Source organism: Argentina silus, assembly GCF_951799395.1.
Source record: "Argentina silus genome assembly, chromosome: 12".
Lineage (NCBI taxonomy): Eukaryota > Metazoa > Chordata > Actinopteri > Argentiniformes > Argentinidae > Argentina > Argentina silus.
The window spans coordinates 4,250,585-4,274,358 of NC_139666.1; the positions used below are offsets into that span (position 1 = coordinate 4,250,585).

The 23,774-nt window shown below is 40.2% G+C and overlaps 1 protein-coding gene across 1 annotated transcript in view; it reads right to left on the reverse strand.

Moving 5' to 3' along the window:
• Window positions 1–23,774, reverse strand: part of LOC310813205 (titin-like) — a gene marked incomplete at its 5' end in the record, with an annotated part of 146,534 nt that overhangs the window by 74,897 nt on the left and 47,863 nt on the right. Inside the window, 39 exon segments of the mRNA XM_083682068.1 lie at window positions 110–397; window positions 480–601; window positions 754–931; window positions 1,016–1,163; window positions 1,721–1,872; window positions 1,971–2,255; window positions 2,378–2,492; window positions 2,607–2,794; window positions 3,078–3,380; window positions 3,524–3,823; window positions 3,934–4,203; window positions 4,459–4,725; window positions 4,819–4,943; window positions 5,163–5,571; window positions 5,655–5,933; window positions 6,020–6,286; window positions 6,501–6,767; window positions 6,859–7,027; window positions 7,135–7,232; window positions 7,322–7,588; window positions 7,674–7,797; window positions 8,470–8,612; window positions 9,199–9,325; window positions 9,456–9,595; window positions 9,696–9,962; window positions 10,095–10,361; window positions 10,476–10,742; window positions 10,830–10,956; window positions 12,082–12,221; window positions 12,338–12,601; window positions 12,792–13,058; window positions 13,279–13,545; window positions 13,662–13,788; window positions 13,893–14,032; window positions 14,129–14,404; window positions 14,526–14,795; window positions 15,041–15,439; window positions 15,567–15,614; window positions 16,088–17,488. Of these exon segments, the coding sequence (XP_083538194.1) occupies window positions 110–397; window positions 480–601; window positions 754–931; window positions 1,016–1,163; window positions 1,721–1,872; window positions 1,971–2,255; window positions 2,378–2,492; window positions 2,607–2,794; window positions 3,078–3,380; window positions 3,524–3,823; window positions 3,934–4,203; window positions 4,459–4,725; window positions 4,819–4,943; window positions 5,163–5,571; window positions 5,655–5,933; window positions 6,020–6,286; window positions 6,501–6,767; window positions 6,859–7,027; window positions 7,135–7,232; window positions 7,322–7,588; window positions 7,674–7,797; window positions 8,470–8,612; window positions 9,199–9,325; window positions 9,456–9,595; window positions 9,696–9,962; window positions 10,095–10,361; window positions 10,476–10,742; window positions 10,830–10,956; window positions 12,082–12,221; window positions 12,338–12,601; window positions 12,792–13,058; window positions 13,279–13,545; window positions 13,662–13,788; window positions 13,893–14,032; window positions 14,129–14,404; window positions 14,526–14,795; window positions 15,041–15,439; window positions 15,567–15,614; window positions 16,088–17,488 (9,558 nt within the window).

The following is a 23,774-nucleotide window of genomic DNA, read 5'->3' on the forward strand; positions in this document are numbered from 1 at the left end:
CATTACTTTTCCAAATAGCTCCATGAATGACTAATGTGGGCTGTTGTGGACCTTTAAGTTGTAAATCCCCTGTATTTTGTGTTGAAATAAACAAAAAGGGACACTGTACCAAGAATATTAACATCAACAGTTGCAGTTGCGCGACCACTGGTGTTAACAGCTTCAATGATGTAGGTGGCTGTGTCTTCTCTGGTGGTTTTGGCAATAGACAACATGGAATGACCCTTCTTGGTGTCAATAGAGATACGATCATCTGCTTTCAGGACATGGTCAGCCTTGGTCCACTTCACTTTAGGTTCTGGCTTTCCCATCACATCAGCAGGAAGCTCAATCTTTGTCCCGGCTTTGGCAGTCAATCCAGCAAGCAGCTTCACATCCAGCTGAATCTCTGGAGGCTCTATAGAACACAAATGAGTGAGCTTGCTGTAACAAAACAATGGAAGTTTGTATCAGGGGACTTGATGAAATGTATGTAGCACCTTTAGGATCAACGGCAAGGATCTCATCAGTAGCCCTGCAGGGTTTGCTGGCCCCCAGTCTGTTAATAGCCCTCACACGGTAGGCATACCACTGTCCCTCAGTCAGACCAGTCACCTGGAATCTAAAGGAGAAAAAAAAATTGGGTTATATGCTGAGGGTGCTCTTAATTTCTCAACCATTATTAATAGAATATGATAGACTAACATTCACAGTTTATCTTGAATGAAAGAATTGAACACCGATTTAGAGAAACACAAAAAGAGAATGGCTTACTTCAGCTCAGGCATGGGGTCACCACAAGGCTCCCACTTGTCTGTGCCACGCTGGCACTTATCCACAACGTAGCCCTTGATGTTTGCCCCGCCATCATACTTAGGTGGCTCCCAGAACATGAAGATGCCCGTTGCTGTCTTGTCCCTCCATTTCAGGTTCTCAGGGGGGTCTGGCACAGCTGTAGAAGAAAATTGTAGTGAATGCTTCAGTTATGTTATACAAATAAATGTCTCACTGCTTTCAGTCTCAAATAAATACTTACTGGCAGGTGAGGACACATTCACTGGCTCATCAATGTAGGCAGGCTCTCCTGGGCCACATTTGTTGCAGGCAGTAACACTGAACAAATACTCTTTGCCCTCAACGACATCAGCAACAGTGAACTCAAGGTCCTGTACGCCTGTGATAACCTGGGGAATTAATCACAATACAGAACTCAATAAACATTTGTGGCAGGATCAATAGAAAGTGAAGATGTGTGCTTTGTAGGTTATTGTTATGTTCTGAGTTCTGAGTGCCAAAAATTAAACCAGAGTGCCAAAAATTAAAGTGATGCCTTGACAATGTGTGAAAGTACTTCACTTAACAATGGAATGTTAAATTCCATACAAATTAAAGACGTGAATTACCTTTACCATTCCCATAGATTAACACAAATGGGTGTTAACTGCTTAAAGTGAGCTTCCTTACAACCATAGAATCTACAGTATATACAGGACAACTCCTGCTCCCGCAAAACTTGTTTTTATACCAGCGGTGGGTACTAAAGAGAGTGTGTGAATGACGATTTCCCCCAATGTCCATACTGCTCCTTGTTTTGTACAATATAAATTTTTTATTGTTATTAAAAATGTTTACCTACAAGTCAGCCTGTGGCTGCGATATGTACAATTACTTTGTGGACAATAAAAAACATTCTCTCTCAATTAATGTTCTGTACATCACTAATTTAAACCCAAAGTTATACCTTGACCCATGTTTTACGGGACACTTCACGCTTCTCAATTTGGTATCCAGTAACTGGACTTCCTCCATCATGCTCTGGTGCCTCCCACATCAGATGCACATGACGTCTAGTAACCTCTGCAACCTTAAAGTCTTTGGGTGCGCTTGGGGACGCTGAAATAAATAATGCACACAATCATTGTATACCATCAGTACTGCAACACTGTGAAAGAGATACACGTCACGTTTTTATTCATCACAAGGTTTCTTACCTATAACATTGACTTCAATCTCTCCTGAGCAAGAAGTCACATCATTCTCCAAATGCAGAGTGTAAGTGCCCTTATCTGGACGCACACTTGGAGTGATAACTAGTTCTGTGAAGGCGCTCTTTGTAACCATGGACACACGGTCACCAGCAGTGAGCTCCTTATCACCAAAGTTCCACTTTGCGGTGGGTGTGGGATATCCAGAGATAGGGACACGGATTGTGAGGGCATGAGGAACAATGACCTCCAGGCCATCCTTGAATGCACTGAGGTCCATTGTGGGAGGAACTGAAATTAAAACAGCAATGTTACTACAGTTCTGATAGTTGCATGTCTTGTATTCACTTTCAAATGCAAATTAAGCCCTATGTTGTTTTCTTTCTGTTTAAAGAAAACACAGAATAACATACCATGTGAATCGTCAGCCAAGATAGGTCCAAGTTTGTCAGCTGGCTCTGAAACTCCAGCTGCATTCTCTGCACACACTCTGTAGTGATACTTCTGCCCATGCTTCAGACCAGACACCTACACCGACAACAGAACGTGCAATATATCAATGTAATGTGGTGAGAATACAAACTAAACCTGGGACTGGGAAAAGGTATTTGTAAAAGCAAAAACAATTACTGCAGTAAATACCTTGTAGTATAGATCCTGGCAGAGCCTTGCATTGCATCTGAGCCACTTATCTGTCCCATCCTCGCACTTCTCAATAATGTAGCCTGTGATCATGCTGCCTCCATTGCTAATTGGTGTCTCCCACGTTAGCTGAATAGAGTTCTTGGTCGGCTCAGTGTAGTTGAAATTCAACGGCGGGCTTGGCCTCTCTGTAAGTAGAATGCATATTATTATTTTATTTAAGGTTATTTTTTGGAGTGGGGCAGTCCCAGTCTTGCATATTTTGTATATTCATTTTTTATTGGATAGATAGTGGAGGAGAGGGAATGTCAGCAGGGCATGGGCCAGATTCGAACCCATGCCTACATGGGTATATGTGTGCACTGTAGACCACTGGAGCACCCCAGGCCACAGAATGCATATGATTTAAATGTGTTCAACAGAGACCTTGCATAGACAGCTCTAAATGGTCAGAACAACTTTATAACCTACCAATGGGGTCCATGATCTTCACTGGATCAGTTGCAGCACTTGGCTTGCCAATCCCAGCCTTGTTTTCAGCTTTAACCCTGAAGATGTACTCCTTGTTTTCAACAACATCGTTCAGAGTGACTGTGCGATCCTCAGCCTTGGTGATAACAGCCACCTCCCACCTAACAGATGTCCTGTCACGGAACTCAATGATGTAGGAGGTGATCTCAGATCCGCCGTCAGACAATGGAGGTTTCCAGGTAACTGTAGCACCAAACCTGTTTACCACCCCAACCATCACATTCTCAGGGGCCTCAGGCACATCTGAAAAAAAACCCAGAGAAAATATCAGTTTTGATTTCTCTGCAAATGTTGTATGTTCAGTGGTGTTGGGATATTGGGATTCAGAAAATGTAGGACCATGCCAGGGATTTGTATTCTAGAAATGATTAGCAAGCATTGCTTACCAAACTTGTTCTTGGCTTGGACAGCAGTGTCTGTCTTAACAGTCTGACCACTGCCCACTCTGTTACGAGCACAAACGCGGAAGAGGTACATGGAGTCTCTCTGGAGTCCGCTGACACAATATTCTGGAGTATCAGCACGATCCGTTGACATCGTCCATGTCTTGCGCTTGATGTCACGCCTCTCGACCACATATGCAATTATCTTGCTGCCACCATCGCTCTCTGGCTCATCCCAGGCAAGACTGATCTCACCATCAGCTGTGTCAACCACCTTAAGATTCTTCACAGGTCCAGGGACATCTGCCAATCACAAACATTGTATTAGTCAGTTTCTTTTTTCTGGAGCTATCCAGCTTTAAGAATTAATAATACAATGTTCTCAAGAGCACACTGACAACATTTAGACTTACCGATGACGTCCAGGTTAATGAATGCCTCTCCATGTCCATGTTTGTTCTTGATGACAATCTTGTACCTGCCCTGGTCGGTCTTCTTGGGGCTCTTTAGCCGGTATTCTGTCCTGTCTGTGGAGGTGTCTATGTTCTGCACTGGCAGGCTGACATCTTTGTAGAACCACTCTGCATCAGCACGGGGATAGGCGTCATAGGGAATCGTCATGACGAAGGGTTTGCCAGCATCAGTCACCAGGTCTTGATCAGTGGTCTTGATCTTTGGCACAGCTGAAGTGGAGAAATGAAAAGTCTGATTAAAATGACATTTTCTTTTGTTTTTTTGTTTGGACTTCTATGTGTTGTTGTTTGTTGTTTCCTGGGTGTGATGGGGAGGGTTGGGTTTGTTCATTCTGGGTTTAAAAACAGAAAAATCACTAACTGTACTGTAACCTTATGCTTTAATGTCTTTAATATATATAATAAAGGACATTTCCATTTAAACTGTAAATAGATCAGTTTAAGAGTTATAGTTGGCTGACATACCTGCAAGTTCCAGCTTGGCTCTGGCATCCTTCTCCTTGGCAACGATTCTGTACTCCCCCTGGTCACGAGGCCTGATCTCACACACCTGAAGTCTGTGAACCTTGCCTTCGCTTATCATCTGGTACTTGTCTCCTTGGACAATGATCATGTTGTTTCTCATCCACTTGACCTCAACTCTGTCTTTATTGAGTTCAACCTCAAACACAATATCTGAACCTGGAGGCTCAAATACATCTGCTGGTGGTCTGATGATCTCAACTGGGATCTCTGTGTTGAAGCACAACATATACATACATCAGAAAAATAAAATCTATAAAGAAGAAATTGTGTCAAATAAGATACTAGAAATGAACAGCTTGCCTTCAACAAAGAGGCGGGCCCTGGATCGTCTTTCATCTACTCCACAGGCATATTCACACTCATCATCTGGTCGGCACTCTTTGACATGAAGTCTGCAGATCTTTCCTTCTTTCTCAAATTGGTATCTGTTCAAACACAACTCAATATCTTTAAAAACCTGCTGTACAGTACTCTCTGAGGAACCAACCCATTACTATGTCATTACAAATTGATGATTGAGTTACTATGAGTACTTACAGTGTAAATACACAGGTGTAAGAGCAACTTCATGCAAACGTGCACTATATTACTATATACTAGTTTTCCAAACAAACCAGTCAGTCAATGTGACATTTGTACAGTACCTGGGTCCCTGTCTGATCTCACGTCCATTCCTGTACCATTTGACGATAGCCTTTTCTTTAGACAGCTTGCAGGTGAACTCAGCATCCTCAAACTCAGTGATGGTCTGGTCTTTGAGCTGCGTGCTGAAGTCGGTGGGTGCTTCACTGATGATCAGTTCAGCAGTGCACTTGTCGTCACCAACAATGGCAGTGTATTCACCCTCATCATTCATGACGCAGTCCTTGACGGTCAGTGTGTGCTTCTGTTTGTCCGCCCTGTACAGAATGCGTTTGTTGAGGGTGATCTCCTGACCAGCCTTCATCCATTTGACGGTGATATCGGGTCGGTTCACCTTGCATGTGAAGCTGATGGTCTTCTTTTCTTGCGTGTCCACATCCTCAATAGGCTCAATGAACTTCAGTTTCTCCTCTGCAAGTTCAACACAACAACATGAGCTCATCAAGAACAACAAACAGCATGTGTACCCATCCCTGTAAAGTAATGATGTTTACCTTTTACACTGGCACTGGCAGAGCTCTTAGCATGTTCACCACGATGGTTAGTTAATGTGATGGTGTATTTGGCTTCATCTTTCTTCTGAGCGTCCTTGATCCTCAGCGAAAACACGTTGTCTTTCTGGACCATGACGAACTTGCTGCTCTCAAACATCGTCTCCTCATTCTTCAGCCACTTGGCTTTGGCTCCCTCCGTGTTCACCTCACAGTTAAAGACAATCTCATGTCCTTCCTTCACTTCTGAATCTTTGATAGGTGTGATTATCCTGAGTTTTTCTGTTATGAGAGAAACATATGTGCATTACTATCAGTGTCTATCAGATTCAGAGGATAGTAATGCACAAATTGCACACCATACCTACCAATGACAAACAAGTCAGCTGAAGCTTTGGTGGTGCCAATGAAGGCAATATAGCCTCCCTCATCCTTTGGTTCACAATTCTTCACAACCAGTGCTCTTCTCTTGCCATCACAGACAATGTCATACTTGTCTCCAGCCACAATCTCCTTGTCACCCTTGAACCATTTGACTTCATAGGTGTCTTTGGAGACTGAGCAAACAAACTCAGCCTTTTCTCCTTCAACCACCTCCTGACTCTGAGGCCTGGCAATAAACTCAGCAGCCAGTTCTGGAGGAACAAATACAGAGACGTTATATGTGTGTGCTGGCATCTTAACCTGCTATCAACCATTGACAGTATGTAAGGGAAATATCTCTTTCCAAAATGAACGTCTCACTTTCAATACTATTTATGATCAGAAGCTCTGTTGACGATCAACCCAATCACACTAAAAACAAATGCTTTAGCGCTAGAACATGGAGCTCATGTCACATCTCCGTACCATTCAGTTTCAGTGTAGCAGATGTTTTGGCTTTGGACAGTCTGCAGTTGTACTCTCCAACATCCTCCATTTTGAGATCTTGGATGATGAGAATTCTCTTCCTGCCGTCCGTAATCTGTTCATATCTACCTCCCTCAGGCAGTTCCTGGTCACCCTTGTACCAGGTAACCTCAGCGCTGGGCTTTGATACTTCACAAATCATCTTCACACTGTCTGTCTCTGTTCCCTCCACATTAGAAAGGTTCTTTGTGAACCTAGCCTCTTCCTCTGCAAGGAGAATATATTGTGATCGTTAGAACTGGTCAATAGCGTCAACAATTTGAATCTCATTGTTGGCAAGAATTAATGCAAGGCTTACCAACAACTGTCAGCATGCCAGAGGATTTGGAGGTCTTTGCGTCACATTCGTATTCTGCCTCATCATCAAAAACGGACTTTGTGATGATGAGAATACGCTGGACACCTTTGGCAATAATCTCATATTTCTTTCCTTTTCTGATCTCATTGCCATCCTTGAACCAGCGCACCTAATTGAACAGATAACCAAATATGAGACCTCAAAATGACACTGGACTCCTCTTATTTCCACTCGGTTGTCCTGTCCAGGTTTATTATATCTATTCACATTCCTTACCTTTGCACTCTCGCGAGACACTTCACACTCAAATCTGGCAGATTCCTTTTCCTTGACCTCAACATCATGGAGTGGTTTACTGAACTCAACATATGGAGCTGTAATCATAACATCATACATTACATTCTCTCTGATTTGCTGCTTGAAAGTTCTCTTCAGTTGTGTTTCATGTAGAAATTGGACTTACGTTCAACGTTAAGGAAAGCAGAGGTCTTGAATTGTTTCGCATCACAGGTATATGTCTTTGAGTCATCAAGAGTGCAGCTCTGAATGACGAGTCTTCTCTTGCAGCCAGCAGCCACCATTTCATATTTCTTCGTTTTGCGGATCTCCTGTCCATCTCTGAACCATCTGACCTCTGCATTTTCTCTGGAGACTTCACATTCCAGCGTAGCAGTGGCCTCCTCCTCAACAGTCTGGTCCTCCAGAGGTTTGGTGAACTCAACTGAGGGCTCTGTTTGGCAAAACACCATCATATTAGTGGCACAATGGAATACTGTCAGATAATCTCCATACTAATCAAATTAATAATGACTCACCGTTGACAATGAGTTTTGCTTGGGAATTGAAGTCCTTTGCAGTGAGTTTCACCTCACCAGCCTCAGTCAGCTTGACATCTCTTATAGTTAGAGTGTGACCTTTGCCCTCTGCACGGGTGACCACCTGATCAAATCAAATAAAGCAGGCCATTTTGTCTACGTTAACAAAAATATTTGAATCAACTACTTGTTGTGTTTTCTATAAAGAGTAGGGTTTTATGTTCTCCCCTGAATGGTCTAATGAAGTTACTGTGCCTTGTGGTAGTAACTATAAATACGTATAATGTAGAGTAATATTTGGCATGAATAATGTAAAAGTTACAGCTACCAAGTATAACAGCAAATGTGTAACACTTAGTTGCACAAACTCTTGACACAGTTAAAAATAACTTGAGCAATGCAGGACAGCCAACTATTATCTCAAATAGATAGGGCTGCAATTGGCTGCAGCTAACTCCTTATATGTAGAAAACATGTTGGTGATAAATGATTATCAAAAATGTTGAAAAGTATTCCATCTTTTTTAATTAAACATGTAGAAAATGTGAGAACATGTAAATTAAAGTTTTTGTGAGGTAGTTGGGTCTAGAAGGGATGTTTATTCAGAGGTAGAGAAGTAGCTTAAACAGGAGAACCAATGAACAACTATTTCAGGAAAAATAAAATGTACAATCATAAATCATGGGAATAACAACTTCATTAAATTGTAAACTATTTGTTTTTTGCATGTATTCATTCATAAAGCCTGTTTGTTTATGGTAATAGTTTAAGTGCTTGTAAATTTTACTGTACTTACCCTATCGCTTGGATCCATCTTTGTGCTTCCTAGGAACCATTCCACAACAATTCCCTCATATGACAGTTCACAGTCAAAGGTGGCAGTCTCCCCAGCGGTGACCGTAACATCCCTGAGAGGACGCAGCAGACCAATAGTCCGGGCTTCGGATCGAGGAGAAGACATTGTTAGTTGACTCAAGATAAACAAATAATTGTCACAGACATCTACATTTCATAGTATCCTGTCAGATGGGGCCTGTCCACAAACCTCTGGGACAACTGATTCAAGACTTAACTTTGGGGGGCCTACTTAATTTGCATGTTGAGTGTGTTCTCAAGAGCTATAAGCAGGCATGTTGTAGTTCGACCAATCACTGAGCACCCACTCTAGATAAGGCATGTGGCTTCTAAAATAGCCACAACACCTGATTGGCCATTAGCCTACCCCAACGCTACACTATCTTTTACTGTCAGTCAACTAGAAAAATGGTGAGTCGATTGTTACTCAACTTGCGACAATGTAGGGGCCTTGGGATCAAAGCAAAGCCATCTAAATACCATAATGTTGACCAAGTGCAGACAAAATCTGAAGCCTTATAATAAGGTAGCTGAAAGACAGTCTGCTGTGTGTATGCGTATGATACCACATATCACACATGCACGCAAGCATGTGCGCACACACACACACACGCACACGCACGCACACGCACACACACACACACCCACCCACCCACACACACACACTCACCTTTAACTCTAAGCTGAGCATTTGATTTTGCATTAGCAGCCGAGAAGTCAACTCCTCCCATCTGATCCATGCGAACGTTGTACAGGATCAGCATGTGCTTTTTGCCCTCCTCCTTAATCTCACAGTCCTGGAAAAAGAGAAGAAAATATGTCATTCAGTGAGGTATACTACTAAATACCTAATTTCTTCTTCACACATATAAACAAAGCATTCTTTCCAGCAAATTAAATGAGGGGTAACCAAGGAATAACACTCACAGGGGACTGATGAAGAGCTTCTCCTTTGAGCTTCCAGTGACCATGCACATCCTCCTCTGAGATCTCTGTCTCAAATCGAGCACTTTCAGTTTCTGTTACTTCAACACTGTACAGCGGACGGACAATCTTAATATCACGAGCTGCAGAGGAAAAATACAAATATGCATTTTATGAACGTAAAAAAAAAAAAAAAAAAAATACACAATGAGGTACTCTAATTCTAATCTACAGATACCATACCTTCAATGTTCAGTTTGGCTGTGGTCTTGTCAGAACCACAGTCGCAGGTGTATTCTCCAATGTTGCCTTTCTCTGCCTTCTTAACTGTCAGCATACGCTTCTTTCCCTCAGCTTTGAAGATCACATTCTTGGAGGGAATGATTTCCTGGCCATCTTTGAACCATTTCACCTCAGCAGAGGTCTTGCTTAGTTCACAAACCAGCATAACTTCATCCTTCTCAACTGCGGTATAGTTTTGCAATTTGGTGACAAAGTAGAGATCTCCCTCTGTAAAGTACCAAGAACAAGTAATGAGAAATGAAATGTGCCTTTAGATAAAATTACGATTGCAACTGTTTAAAAGACATGCCAGATTCATTTTAATTTGTAAATAAAACGACACAACATTCACTAACTTACCGAGAACGGTGAGCATGGCATCTGAGGTTTTCCCCAAAGCCTCCACTTTGATCCGGGATGTGTCATCAATGGACACCTCTTTGAAGGCCAATGTGTGCATCTTACCGTTCTCTGACATGTGCACAACTTTGCTGGGATGCAAACGTACATCATTCTTGTACCAGGTGACCTGGATCTTGTCATGGGAAAGTTCAATACTGAACTCAGCTGTCTCACGCTCCTTGACAGTGACATCCTTTATGGGCTTGACAAACTCAAGGCGAATTCCTAACAACAAATGCCATTAGTAAATTATATACATATACATACATTAACCATTGTTTATGCTCTGAATTAATCATTAATTTCATAATTAGGTTCTGAAGTCTCAATGTTAATTACCTTTGATAACAAGTTTGCCAGTCGTTCTCTTGTCCTCAGCCTCAAACATGTACTTAGCTTCATCATCATAGGCAGCAGATTTGATCACCAGAGTGTGTCTCTTCTTTTCATGCAGAATCTCAAACTTATCATCAGCCTTCAACTCCTGAGATCCCTTGAACCAGCGGATGCTCTTGACCTCCCTTGACAGCTCAATCTCGAATCTGGCTTCATCCTTCTCGTACACTTCGACATCACTCAATGGTGTGATGAAGTTGATTGGAAGTTCTAAAAGAGTTAGAGGAGTTTATTTAATTTGTTGTAACAATTTTAAAACAAAGCAGACAGACTCTTGATTAGAAATGACAATCTCACCTTTCACTTTCAGGTTAGCTGCGCACTTCGCATTAGCAGCAGAGAATGCCACTTCGCCTGTCTGGGAGACCTTGCAGTTGTACAAGGTCAAAGTGTGCTTGGCACCATCCTCAATGATTTCAATATCCTGTCAAGAACATAATGCAAAGTTACACTCCCTTGCTCATGAGAAAAACATATTTAAAAAGTGCATGGAAATCCTTGTCTCAACATTATTTCAGAATAGGAACTAAAGATGATGTGCTCAATCAGGAGTTATGCATCAGGTGCCTGTATCTACAGTGCCCTTCATAAGCATTGGAAAGAGGGAACATTATACTCCAACGGTTTGGATTTGAAATAAAAAAAAATCTTTGAGGTTAAAGTAGAGATTATTAGATTTAATTTAATGTTTTATTTTTTCAGATTGGTTTTACTATTTAGAAATTACAACCCTTTTTATACATTGTCCCCATATTTCAGGGAACCAGTAGTATTAGAAAATTGGCTTGACAGGTGTTTCTGGTGTGTTCTGTCACATCAATTGTGCAGGCATAAGAGAGCTGTCAATGTCTAGTATAGATTTTAGGCTTTGTGTTTGCCTTTGGAACCTGCTATTGTTGTCTATCAACATGAGGACCAAAGAGGTGTCAATGAAAGTCAAGGAAGCCATTGTTTGGTTGAAAAATCAACTATCAGAAACATAGCCAAAACCGTAGGTGGTGAGCTCAGCAGACTCGCAAGGGCTAGGTAGACTCGCAAAAAACAAATCGCAAAAGGTAGGCCAAGGAAGACTACAGTGGATGACCAAAGAATGCTCCCAATAATCAAGAACAAGCCAAACTGCAGAGGCATCACTGCAAGGTGCAAACCACTAGTTATCCTCAAAAATTATTGTCAACTAAATACTAAACGTGTGCTTTATTTGGACATTATATATTTTTTTCCAATACTATTTGAGCCCTGAAATGTATATATGCCCTGAAATGTATGTTTAAAAATGCTGTACTTTCTAAATGGTGAAACAATCTGAAAGAAAAAAACATTGAATTAAAGTTGACAATCTCTACTTTGACCCCATAGTAACTGTTTGATTTCAAATCCAAACTGTTGGAGTATAGAGCAAAAAGAAGACAAAATGCTTCCTCTTTCCAATACTTATGGAGGGCACTGTATATGGTTGAAATAGATGATTAAAATGAATAAATGTTAAGCCTGAATATAAAAATACTGTAAAAAAAATAAAATAAAAGCACATGGCTAATATACATACAGGGGATGGACTAAGCACTTCTCCCTTTAGTTTCCACTTTCCGTGGACATCATCTTCAGAGATCTCCACTTCGAAACGAGCCGTCTCACCATCAAAGAGCTCAACACCATACATTGGGCGAGCCACCTTGATATCACGAGCTATAATTGAAAATGAAAAAAGGAGTTAAACCCAGAAAACAACAAATATTGTTTAAATATATTTAAAACATATCTGTAATAGGTATTATGATAGGTATAAGCTCATATTTCTTTACCTTCAATATTCAAGCTTGCCATGGTCTTGTCTGTTTCACAATCACATACATATTGTCCCTTATCTTTGGCCTCCACTTTCTTAATGGTCAAGATCCTTCTTTTCCCTTCAGCCCTCATGGTAATCAACTTGGAGGCCTTAATTTCTGTCTCATTGTGGAACCATCTCACAGGGACATCTTTGCTGAGCTCACAGTCCAGATGGACCTCGTCTTTCTCGACTGCAGTATAATCTTGCAACTTCACTATGAATTTAGCATCACCCTCTGGAACAGCAAAACAGTTAATTGCAATATATATATATATATATACATTAAGATAACACAGAACAATCAAATGATGGATTCTCTCCATATGGTACAGCACAGAGAAACAATGCATACATAGTAGAACAAAGCACATACAAGAGGGAAAGAAAGAAAGAAAGAAAGAAAGAAGGAGGTACATAGGTATTACCTATCACCGTCAGGTTTGCCATTGTGGGTATTCCTTTGGCCTCTGCCTTAATCTGGCATGTATCGTCTACAGTCAACTCCTTCAATTCTAATACATGTCTCGTTCCATCAACATGGGTAAGCACAGTTCTGCTTTGATGGAGTTTTATTTCATTTCTGTACCATGTCACAGATACATTCTCATGAGAGAGTTCAAGCTCAAACCGAGCTGTTATACCTTGCTTCACAGTTTGGTCCTTTAGTAGTTTGACGAATTTGAGCCTCATACCTACAATATATATGGTAAGTGCATAACAGGTTTGCTGCAGCCCACTTAACAAGCTAGTCACCCATTAACAAATAATTTTAGAGAATAGTTATGACGACAAATACAATACGTTCTAAATTAAGTTAACATTAAACACAAACCAGGTCATTACTGATTGACAAAGGTAAAGCACCACCAAATAAATGATCATAAACTGTGTGTCGTTTTAACCAGTACTTACCCTCAACTGTAAGTTGGGCTGTTGACTTTTTGCCCAAAGCTTCAATAGTATATTGTGCCTCATCATCAAATTCACAGCTGTTTATGACCAAGATATGTTTCTTTCCATCATCAATAATGTCATATTTTGGGCCTGGTGTAATGATGTCAGAACCCTTTAACCACATAACCTTAGGCACATCCTTTGTGATGGCACACTCAAACTTAGCCTGTTTTTTTTCAGGTACAGACACGTCTTTCAAGGGGACAGTGAAGTCCATTTCCAATTCTGGGAGGTACGAATAATGGTTAAGTATGACAGTTCATTGCCTTGCACATGTTGCTACATCTTCCATTTGTATCACAGAAACAGTTTTAGATTGTTATTGTGAAATGCTTTCTTACCTTTGACTGTGAGCACGGCACTAGTGATAGCATTCAGAGCTTGGTAAGACACTTCACCAGACTGGTCAAGCTGGACGTTTTTCAGAGTGAGGAAACGTTTCTTGCCCTCAGCTTTGATGTCACATGTCTAAAAAAAAAAAGTACAAAGAATATGAGCAATATAGATTTAGATTTAATGTATGAAAAACATGGAGGCATTGAAAATACAAACACAATGATCCCAAGACTTACCGGAGACCTTGTTAGGGCCTGTCCTTTAAGTTTCCATTCTCCGGCCACATCATCTTCAGATATTTCAGTTTCAAATGAGGCTTCCTCCTTCTCAACTACTTCCACACTTGCCAGAGGCTTCAAGATCTCAGCTTCACGTTCTGTAAAAGTATAAAAAGTATACAATAAACATTCACCGACTTAGTAAGTAGCCTTCTTTGGAAAACATCGAAAGATTACTTGTTTGTTCAACCAACCTCCAAGTGTTAGTTTAGCTGCGTATCTGCGGCCTTCAACCTCCATGGCATATTCTCCTACATCATCAGGTTGTGCATTCTTGACAGTGAGAGTCATTTGCTTTCCTTCCTTCTTGACCTCAGTCTTATCAGTGGGATCATTAGGAATCTCTTTGTCCCCTTTGAACCACTTCCAGTTGGGGGTTTCTTTAAAGAGCTCACATTTGAAAGTGGCAGTAGCCTTGGGTTTGACATGCTGGTCTCTCAATGGTTTGACCAACCAGTCTCTGATGATTTCTTTATGGAAAGAAAAATTGTAAGTTTTAAATGTGAGTTTTAATATGCAGCGGAACAGACATGCTGTGTTTTAAATGTGTTAGCAATTTATTTTGGGGATTCTGTGTGTACAACCACATACCAATTATCTTGACATTTGTCTCTGTCTTGATGTTTTCACACTCGCAAGTGTAAACACCAGCATCATCATCTCCTGAGTTCTGGATTGTAATAGCGTGTTGCATTCCAATGATATTGATGGCCACCTTGCCAGCGATCTTTTTAAGGGGCTGACCATTCTTCTTCCAAACCACATCTCTCTCTTTGTTCAGCTCACAGGTCAGGTACATAGGTTGCCCCTTGATGACTGATGTCTCTTCCTCCAGATTCTTTATGAACTTCACAGGGAGTTCTACACAAAGGCATAGACATTAGGAGGACAAAGCTAATACGTTGACAAATATTGTATTATTGATAGCACTTGGGCATTTCCACAAGACTGTTATAATGTTTCATGTAGCTTTGAAATCACAGTCATGTTGTGGTTACAGATGTGTAATGCACATGCATTATGATTAATTGATCAAAAATCATTTATTTAGATTTTTCGGTTTTGTTATTTAACTATTTTTTCAAAATTAAAAATGCTTTAAATACCTTCAACAATGAGTTTGGCAGTGCATGTTACTTCCTTGCCGGCATTCTTGGCCACACAAGTATATTCTCCAGTGTCAGACAGCTGGACATCAATGATAGCCAGTTTGCGATCTTTGCCATCAGAGGTGAATTTGTGTTTTGGGCTCTCTCGTAGGTTGCTATCATCTTTCATCCATGTAGTTACAGCAGTAGAAGGTGAAACCTCACACTCAAACACAGCAGCGGAGCCAATTGACTCAGCTTCTTGTAACACTATGTCTTTGAGCTTCTTCACAAATTTCAGAGGAACTGCTTTGAGCTTGAACCCTCCGAAGGGCTCTTCAGGTGGGGGTTTGCCTCCTGCACCAGGTTTCAGTCCTCTGCCCCTGCCTCCATCACCTGGGGATGGAGTTTGCTTTGCTGAAATAGGAAAAATTTAAATTCATGATGACTTCTTTGTAACTTAAATTCAAGACGTATCGTTGTCATACATTCATACATCACACATATGCTACCATATCAAATAAACATTTTTAAAAATTCTCACCCCCAAGGCCTCTGCCTCTGCCTTTGGGTTCTTCTTTTGGTTTTCCATCTTGAATAGAAAACAACAGTATGACTTTTCTTAAGCAGTAAAGTGACAAAAATTGGCAGGAATGACACCAAATATTTCAGAGAGAAATTGATGATGACATACATTCAGTAGCATGCTAATGAAGCAGGTATGGTCATTATTTTAGATATTAAAGTTGTTTAAATATGATGATGTGGACATACAAAATGTAATCAAATGACAGACACACAAATTGAGAACATTACCGTTGGATGGTTGATGGATGGATACAAAACAATGTAGAGAAATGTACTATGTTAATACTGAGGACCAGGGGCCCTTTCAGTGTCAGTACCGTTGAACAAAATGACTGACACAGACACACACACTTAACACAGAATGAGGACAAACATTAAAATGAAGAACATGAAAACATTAAGATGGTGAGGGATGGAGGTAATATGATATGAGACTCCTGATTGGTGAGAGGCAAGGATCAGCAGCCACCATCTCACCTGGTCTGGCACCTGGCATTCCTGGGGTCTCAACTGCCCCATCCTCCAAAGATTCATCTCCCCAGCCCTCTGAGGAACCATAACTCTCAAGTGGTTCGAGTTCCCATCCCCAACTTTCCTCTTCATCTTCCTCCTCAATCTCTGGCTCCTCTTCAAACACCTCCTCTTCTAGCTGGGTCGAAATCTTTCTCAACTGCACAGCTTTAGGAGAAATCTCTTTCATAACTGGCACCTTTCCTTGACCGGTTTTCAGTGGTGCTTCTTGAGTAGTCTTTTCCTCTTGTGGTGTTGTCTTCTTTGGAACTTTTTTGAGAGCAATGGCTTCAATAGAATCTTTTGGTGAGACTTTTCTGGGCAGCGTTTTGGTCTTTCCTGCACTGGGCTTCCTCTCCATAGCAATTGTTTCAATTTCTTTTGGCTTTGGTTTCTCCACCCTAGGCGAGGGAGTCTTTTTAAGTTCTACGCTTTTCTTCATGGTGTCTGTATGCTTCAAGGCAATTTCTTTCTCTTTGTCTTCTGCTTCTTTTGGTATGTGGTCCACCTTTTTTAACTGCACAGGCTTCTCTTCCTTCAGACTCTTTTCCTCTCTCTTCACAGGGACTATCTTCACAGGAGGACTTGGCTTTAAGACAATGCCCGACTCTTTCTCTTTAATCGTCTCAGGCTCCTTGTCTGGAGTATCAACTTTTTCCACTCTCTTAAGTTGAGCCTCAGAGTCTTTTGGAATTTCATCTCTTGAAGTTCGACTTGGTGCTTTAGAATCTTGAGGTCTCTTTTCCTCTGATTTCTTTGAGGGTTTTTCCGGTTTTATTTCAGCTTTGGGTGTCTTTGAAAATGGCTTCAATTTGATGCTTTCGCTGTCTTGATCTGGTGTGGGAGTTAACCTGACCTTTGAATGTGGTTTGCCAGAATCCTGGGTCTTTTTACATTCAGGAGCTTGGTCAACAGGTTTCATTACCACTGCCTGTTGCTCTTGATTATCCTCTGAGATTATTTCTGACTTTCTCATGGGAGCAACAGGTTCTTTAACTGCTTCATCTTTTTGTGGTCTCTCACTCCTCTTAAAAGGTTCTGATTCACTGATTTGCTTTGGTTTCCCTGGCTCAACAGTTCCTTGTGTAGAAGATCTTTCAACTGGTTTTAACTTAACAGCTTCTTGGTCTTTCTCACCTGTTGGCAGTTTTGATACTTTCTTCAGAGATAAACTAGGTTGGTCGGTTGCCTCTCCTTTCAGGAACTTGGGTGTTTTCTTCAACCCAGTCTTCTCTTCTACTTTTACATCTTTGGGAGCCTTTTTCTGATACGCTGATTCCTCAGTAGAAAGTTTTGATGCAACTTCTTTGGGTTTTTCAACATGAATCTCTTCAGCTGGAGCCTCCTTCTCTATTGGGGGTCTTTGAGCTATTGTGGTTGTTTCAAATATGTCATAACTTTCAGACACTGTGACTTTAGATGCAGCCTCAAAATACATCTTCCCCTCTGATTTCTGAGGTATGACACCTGTTACTGCTGGTGCTTCTTCTAAGGGCATCTTTGGAACTTTTTTCAGCTTTATGGATTCCTGATCTTCCTCCTTGACTCTTGAAATTCTGGTTACCGTCTTCAAAGTTGGCACTTCAGGTTTTGTATCATCCTGAACATGAACTCTACCCTTTTGTTTAATAGCTGGCGCTGTAGAGTTTGTTTGATACAATGTTATATCTTCATACAACACAGAAGGCACTAAACAACATAAATAATTTCCACTACAAATAAACACAAGACTGACTCACAAACATTTTACAGTACAATAAAGAACACATTGACTCAACAAACATGTAAAACAGTTTACAGATATTGAAGCAAAATATGCCATAAATGACATTAACAGGTATATCATGTACCCAACTTGTTTAATGAGCTATTCAATAATAAAGCATCCTTACCTTTGCCTGCAGGTCCAGGTGCAGTAACGGGACCTTTGTCTGTAGAAATTTAAGTAAGATTCAAGTTAGTTTAGAAAAAATACAAAAAATGATTGCAAGGGATCTTATGGGAAAGCGCCTATAGTGCAGACATAATAATCTACCCACAACCACAACCAGGCAAACAAATAACGTTTTGGTTAGAGAAAAAAGCGTGTCATTCAATTCTTTGACTAATGATGTTTGATCAATTTCTTTTCAGTTTAAAATAAAAAAGACATCAGAAGACATAAGAAAAAAGACACATTACATACAGTAGTTTTTCCATTTTAAGGAAATATCTTATTATATTGAAATTGTATCAGGTATGTAAATACTTACCACTGAGTTCCAAGAAAATAAAAATTCAGTTTGAAAAACTATATTAGTCATTGCACTGGTACTTACTCTGCTACAACATTTATGTAATGTTAAGTGTGGCCTAAAAGATTTGCACTTAAACTGGATTTTAAAGGGAAGTGTAACATTCTTTATGCTACAAAAAAATCATGACCTAGGCACACAGACATAAACCTCTAACGAGGTTGTTAAGGATGCTGCAGACAGAATGCTAGACAGAAAGATTAAAGAAAGCTTCTAAAATGTTATTTCTGAGTGCCATTGAAAAAATCTAATGACACTTTTATGGTTGGTGTGTTGGTGTGATTGGTTCTTGTCCATTTTACTGAACAGCAGAATGTAGATTGACATTTTAAGAGGGCAACATAAATGACAAAACACATCAGACTCTACCTTGAGGGGGAGAAACTTTCTCCACAAGAGGAGCAGGCGCCGGTGGGGATGTTTTCTTTTCCACTGGTGGCACTTTAGCTAATCAAGAAATGACCATTTGGGCAAGAAGATTTGTTGAACATGGACATACACAAAAAGAGAACATTGACATTTGAAGAGAACAACATGAATAACAAAAACAGAAGAAACTCTACCTTCAGGGGGAGAAACCTTCTCAACAAGGGAAGCAGGCGAAGGCTTTGGCATTGGTGGGGAGATTTTCTTCTCAACTGGTGGCACTTAAAAAATAAGTATGCCATGGTCACAATCAAGAAATTATAATTTGAGCTAAGATTTGATAAAGAAAACACTGACACAAGAACACATTGAATCTGAACACAAGCAAAGTGGATTGCAATATGAAATGAAGACAACAGAAAACATAAGAATATGGAAGATTGGATGAGGGGCGACCCTTAGGTCTAAAAACGTATTATGTAACATTTCACATTAAGACAAAACAAAGATTTAGACAGAAAACATACAAACAAACAAGAGAGAAGAATACATACAGTATGTTGTTAATCACAGAAAAGACATAAGATACTTGTGAAGATTAGGTTTTAGTGCTATGTACCGCACTTTTGAATCACAAAAGAAGTGAAATGCATACCATTGTTGTTTGAAGAACATGACAGAATCATGAATATGGAGAAGGTAAGATGTTACAGTAACATCTTGCAAATTCAGATGTTATTTTCATATTCAGGATGACTGTATGAATGTGAGTTCCTCAGATTAAATACCTTTATGAGGTGTTGGCTGCTCAATCCTTTGAAGAGTTTCATATGAGATTTCCTCTCTCTTAGGAGACACAGCTTTCTTAGATGGAGTCACCTCTTCCACAGAAGAAACAGCTTTCTTAGATGGAGTCACCTCTTCCTTAGGAGAGACAGCTTTCTTAGATGGAGTCACCTCTTCCTTAAGAGAGACAGCTTTCTTAGATGGAGTCCTCTCTTCCATAGGAGAGACAGCTTTCTTAGATGGAGTCCTCTCTTCCATAGGAGAAACAGCTTTCTTAGATGGAGTCACCTCTTCCTTAAGAGAGACAGTTTTCTTAGATGGAGTCCTCTCTTCCATAGGAGAAACAGCTTTCTTAGATGGAGTCACCTCTTCCTTAGGAGAGACAGCTTTCTTAGATGGAGTCACCTCTTCCTTAAGAGAGACAGCTTTCTTAGATGGAGTCCTCTCTTCCATAGAAGAAACAGCTTTCTTAGATGGAGTCACCTCTTCCATAGAAGAAACAGCTTTCTTGAATGGAGCCCTCTCTTCCATAGGAGAAACAGCTTTCTTGAATGGAGTCCTCTCTTCCATAGGAGAGACAGCTTTCTTGAATGGAGTGCCTTCTTCTTTCGGATCTACAGCTCTTTTAGATGGAGTTCTCTCTTCCATAGAAGAAACAACCTTCTTAGATGGAGTCCTCTCTTCCATAGGAGAAACAGCTCTTTTAGATGGAGTCACCTCTTCCTTAGGAGAAACAGCTCTTTTAGATGGAGTCACCTCTTCCTTAGGAGAGACAGCTTTCTTGAATGGAGTCCTCTCTTCCATAGGAGAAACAGCTTTCTTAGATGGAGTCCTCTCTTCCATAGGAGAAACAGCTCTTTTAGATGGAGTCACCTCTTCCATAGGAGAAACAGCTTTCTTCGATGGAGTCACCTCTTCCTTAGGAGAGACAGCTTTCTTGAATGGAGTGCCTTCTTCTTTCGGATCTACTGCTCTTTTAGATGGAGTCCTCTCTTCCATAGGAGAGACAGCTTTCTTGAATGGAGTCCTCTCTTCCATAGGAGAAACAGCTTTCTTAGATGGAGTCAGCTCTTCCATAGGAGAAACAGCTCTTTTAGATGGAGTCACCTCTTCCTTAGGAGAGACAGCTTTCTTGAATGGAGTCCACTCTTCCATAGGAGAAACAGCTTTCTTAGATGGAGTTACCTCTTCCATAGGAGAAACAGCTTTCTTAGATGGAGTCCTCTCTTCCATAGAATAAACAGCTTTCTTAGATGGAGTCCTCTCTTCCATAGAAGAAACAGCTTCCTTAGATGGAGTCCTCTCTTGCATAGAAGAAACAGTTTTCTTAGATGGAGTCACCTCTTCCTTAGGAGAGACAGCTTTCTTGAATGGAGTGCCTTCTTTCTTAGGAGAGACAGCTTTCTTATGAGGAATGTCCTTATCACCAAATACATCTTCAGTGTTTGTGGAAAGAATTACAGATTTCTTCAGTGGGACTTCTGACACTGGGTCAGTGTCTGTCACAGTTGAAATATAATTTCTGTTCTTTGTAGAAACTTCTTCATGCACTATTTGCCTTTGTTGTGCCTTTTCTCCTTTTAAAGAAATATCATCAAGATTTGACTCAATGAACTCCTCTCTTCTCTCATATCTCATAGCTTTGCCTCCATGGGACAACTCCTCTCTGTAAGAAACTTCCTCTGCCAGGGAAATCTTCTGCATCAGATCCGTCTTCAGGGAAACTTCCTGTCTCTTCTCAATCAGTGTTGTTGCCGTTAACTCAGTCCTCAACGGAACTGGGATGACTTAAAAGAAATGAAGAGATCAAGATGCACACCATGCAGCGGTGGCAAAGAGGAATGACAGTACAACACTAAACAAAACAGACACTTTCAAATTGAGCATTGTTTGGAAAATGTAAAGCAATTTAAATTAAAGATGTATATTGAACTTTTAAATAGATGTTAATATACCGAAGTGAAATATGAAGACTGCTTTTAGGATTAAACACATGGCATGTAATGCAGTAGCTCACAATACCTTTTTCCTCTAGAGTTTCTTTGGGCTGAGGTAGAACTTCTACTTTTGCAGTAGGAGTAACTTTCTCTGGTTTCTGGGGCACTATGATTCAAACAAGTGGTTTCAAAATTCAGACATAGCCAGAGAAGCATATGTGTTCATTCCTATAAAAGTGTGCTCAGGATGGCATCAAGCATACCTTTGGTGAGAACAACTTCATCTTCCTTTTTAGGTTTAACTACTGCTGGTTTAGCTACTGCTGGTTTAGCTACTGCTGCTTTGTCAGATGGCTCAACCTTCTGTTTTACTGTTAGGATGTGCATGACATCACCAAACAAAAGGAAATACATGACAGTACAAACACTATAAGAACAGAAATACTCAAAAGATGACAAAAATGTTTAAGATGAAAAATAAGTTTAAGAATTTCAGAGTAATTCCTGTTTCTTGTCGAACCTACCTTGCTGTAGAGGGGTTTCCCTGGGTGCCTCTAGCTCTGGCTTGCTAGCTGCTTGCTGTGGTTTTGTACTTGCCTCTGTCATTGGTGTCTTTGTCTTCACATCCGTGATAACTTAAAAGAACATTGTGAGTTGTTTTTGAGGCTTTTCAAAGTATTGATACAAGAGAAGCCATAATGTACACTCTAACGAGTGCTTAGCACATTCACTAAGAGTTCACTGACATTACTGACAAGACAATCACTAAACTGACAAGACAATCACTAAACAATCAACCAGTCCACAAAAACACATGACAATTCACAGAAAACATTTAAAAAGATGTGTATGATTCTGAGAAACAAACCAGTCATCAAACATAGAGGGAAACAACACAGTTGACAAAGATAAATAAAGAAATGATTAGGTTTGTTGATTGAATAAGTTCAGTTCAGTTCAAGTATTTACAAATACCTTTTGTTGGAGTAGCATCTGTCTTTTTTGGAACACCATTGTCTTTGGCTGCCGTTGGTTGGGCAACTGATACTTCTTTCTTGCTTATGTCTGGCATTTTCAAGAACATTATGATTTAAGGGATGATTGACCCTTACTAACAGCCAGTCATTATTCTGCAGACTTAGAGTCAGCAACCAAAGATTTAGATTTGTTTATGTAGCTACTGCTTAGCCATAGCATAATTGAGAGCCTACCAATGTGTGGCTGGACTCTAAGCTACATTATCCCTACATACCACGAGCATATCATATTGGGATTGACAGTTTAAGTAAACACTTTGTCATATAAAAGCTAAGATAAAGTAACAATCTAAATCTTGGGTTGCGACTCTCTAAGTCCATAAGATCAAGAACAAAAACACTAAAACACTAAAAGAGATAAGCAGAGATTATATAAAAGAGAGCAAAGATTTGTTAGAGCACCAACAAGACATTTATGGACACACAACAACACAAACTTTTTTTTTGCAATTCAAGATGGTTATTGAGCATTTTTGCAAAAATGGAAGCGTTGATATATACCTTTTTGTGAAAGCACTTCTTTTGGAGGTGGCTCTGGTTTTCTAATGGGCTCAGATTTGGGGAACTCCTCAGGAACTTTAAAGAACATTTGTTTTGTTTTAATGCGAACAAACAGACAAAAAACACATAAACGCACCAATCACAGAAACTAGTCAAACAATGATTAAAAAACACAGGTACACAGACTGACACACATTTGGACTTAAACACAATAATACAGTAACATACAAAGAGAAGAGTAAGAAAGGAAAATAGATGCAACTGTACCTTTGGCTTGTGGAGCCTCTGGTGTCTTTTTGGGTGTGGGTAAAGGTGTGGCCTTTGGTTCAGGTTCAACCTTAGTCACAGGTGTCACCTTTGGCTCAGGTGCCACGTGAGATTTAGGCACATCTTTCAGGTAATACAGAAACATCCCCATTAGCTACTACTGTATACAGATAACAAAGTTCTAAAAGAGTTAAGACTAAGAAAAAGCAAAAGTACACAGTCAACAGTTATAACGAATCACAAAGTAGGCAATGACCTCATGAATAACTCCACAAGCATTGACATGACAGTGGGTATGATTTACAAAACGACAATGCACAAAACAATGATAATCCAAAGACATTAATTGAAAGAACAAAACCATTATGGTCACACATAAAACATGTCATACATAACACACACACAAGTAAACAAACACAAACATTGTGAGACATACTGTGTGCTAAGTTAATTTAAGAGTTTTGAT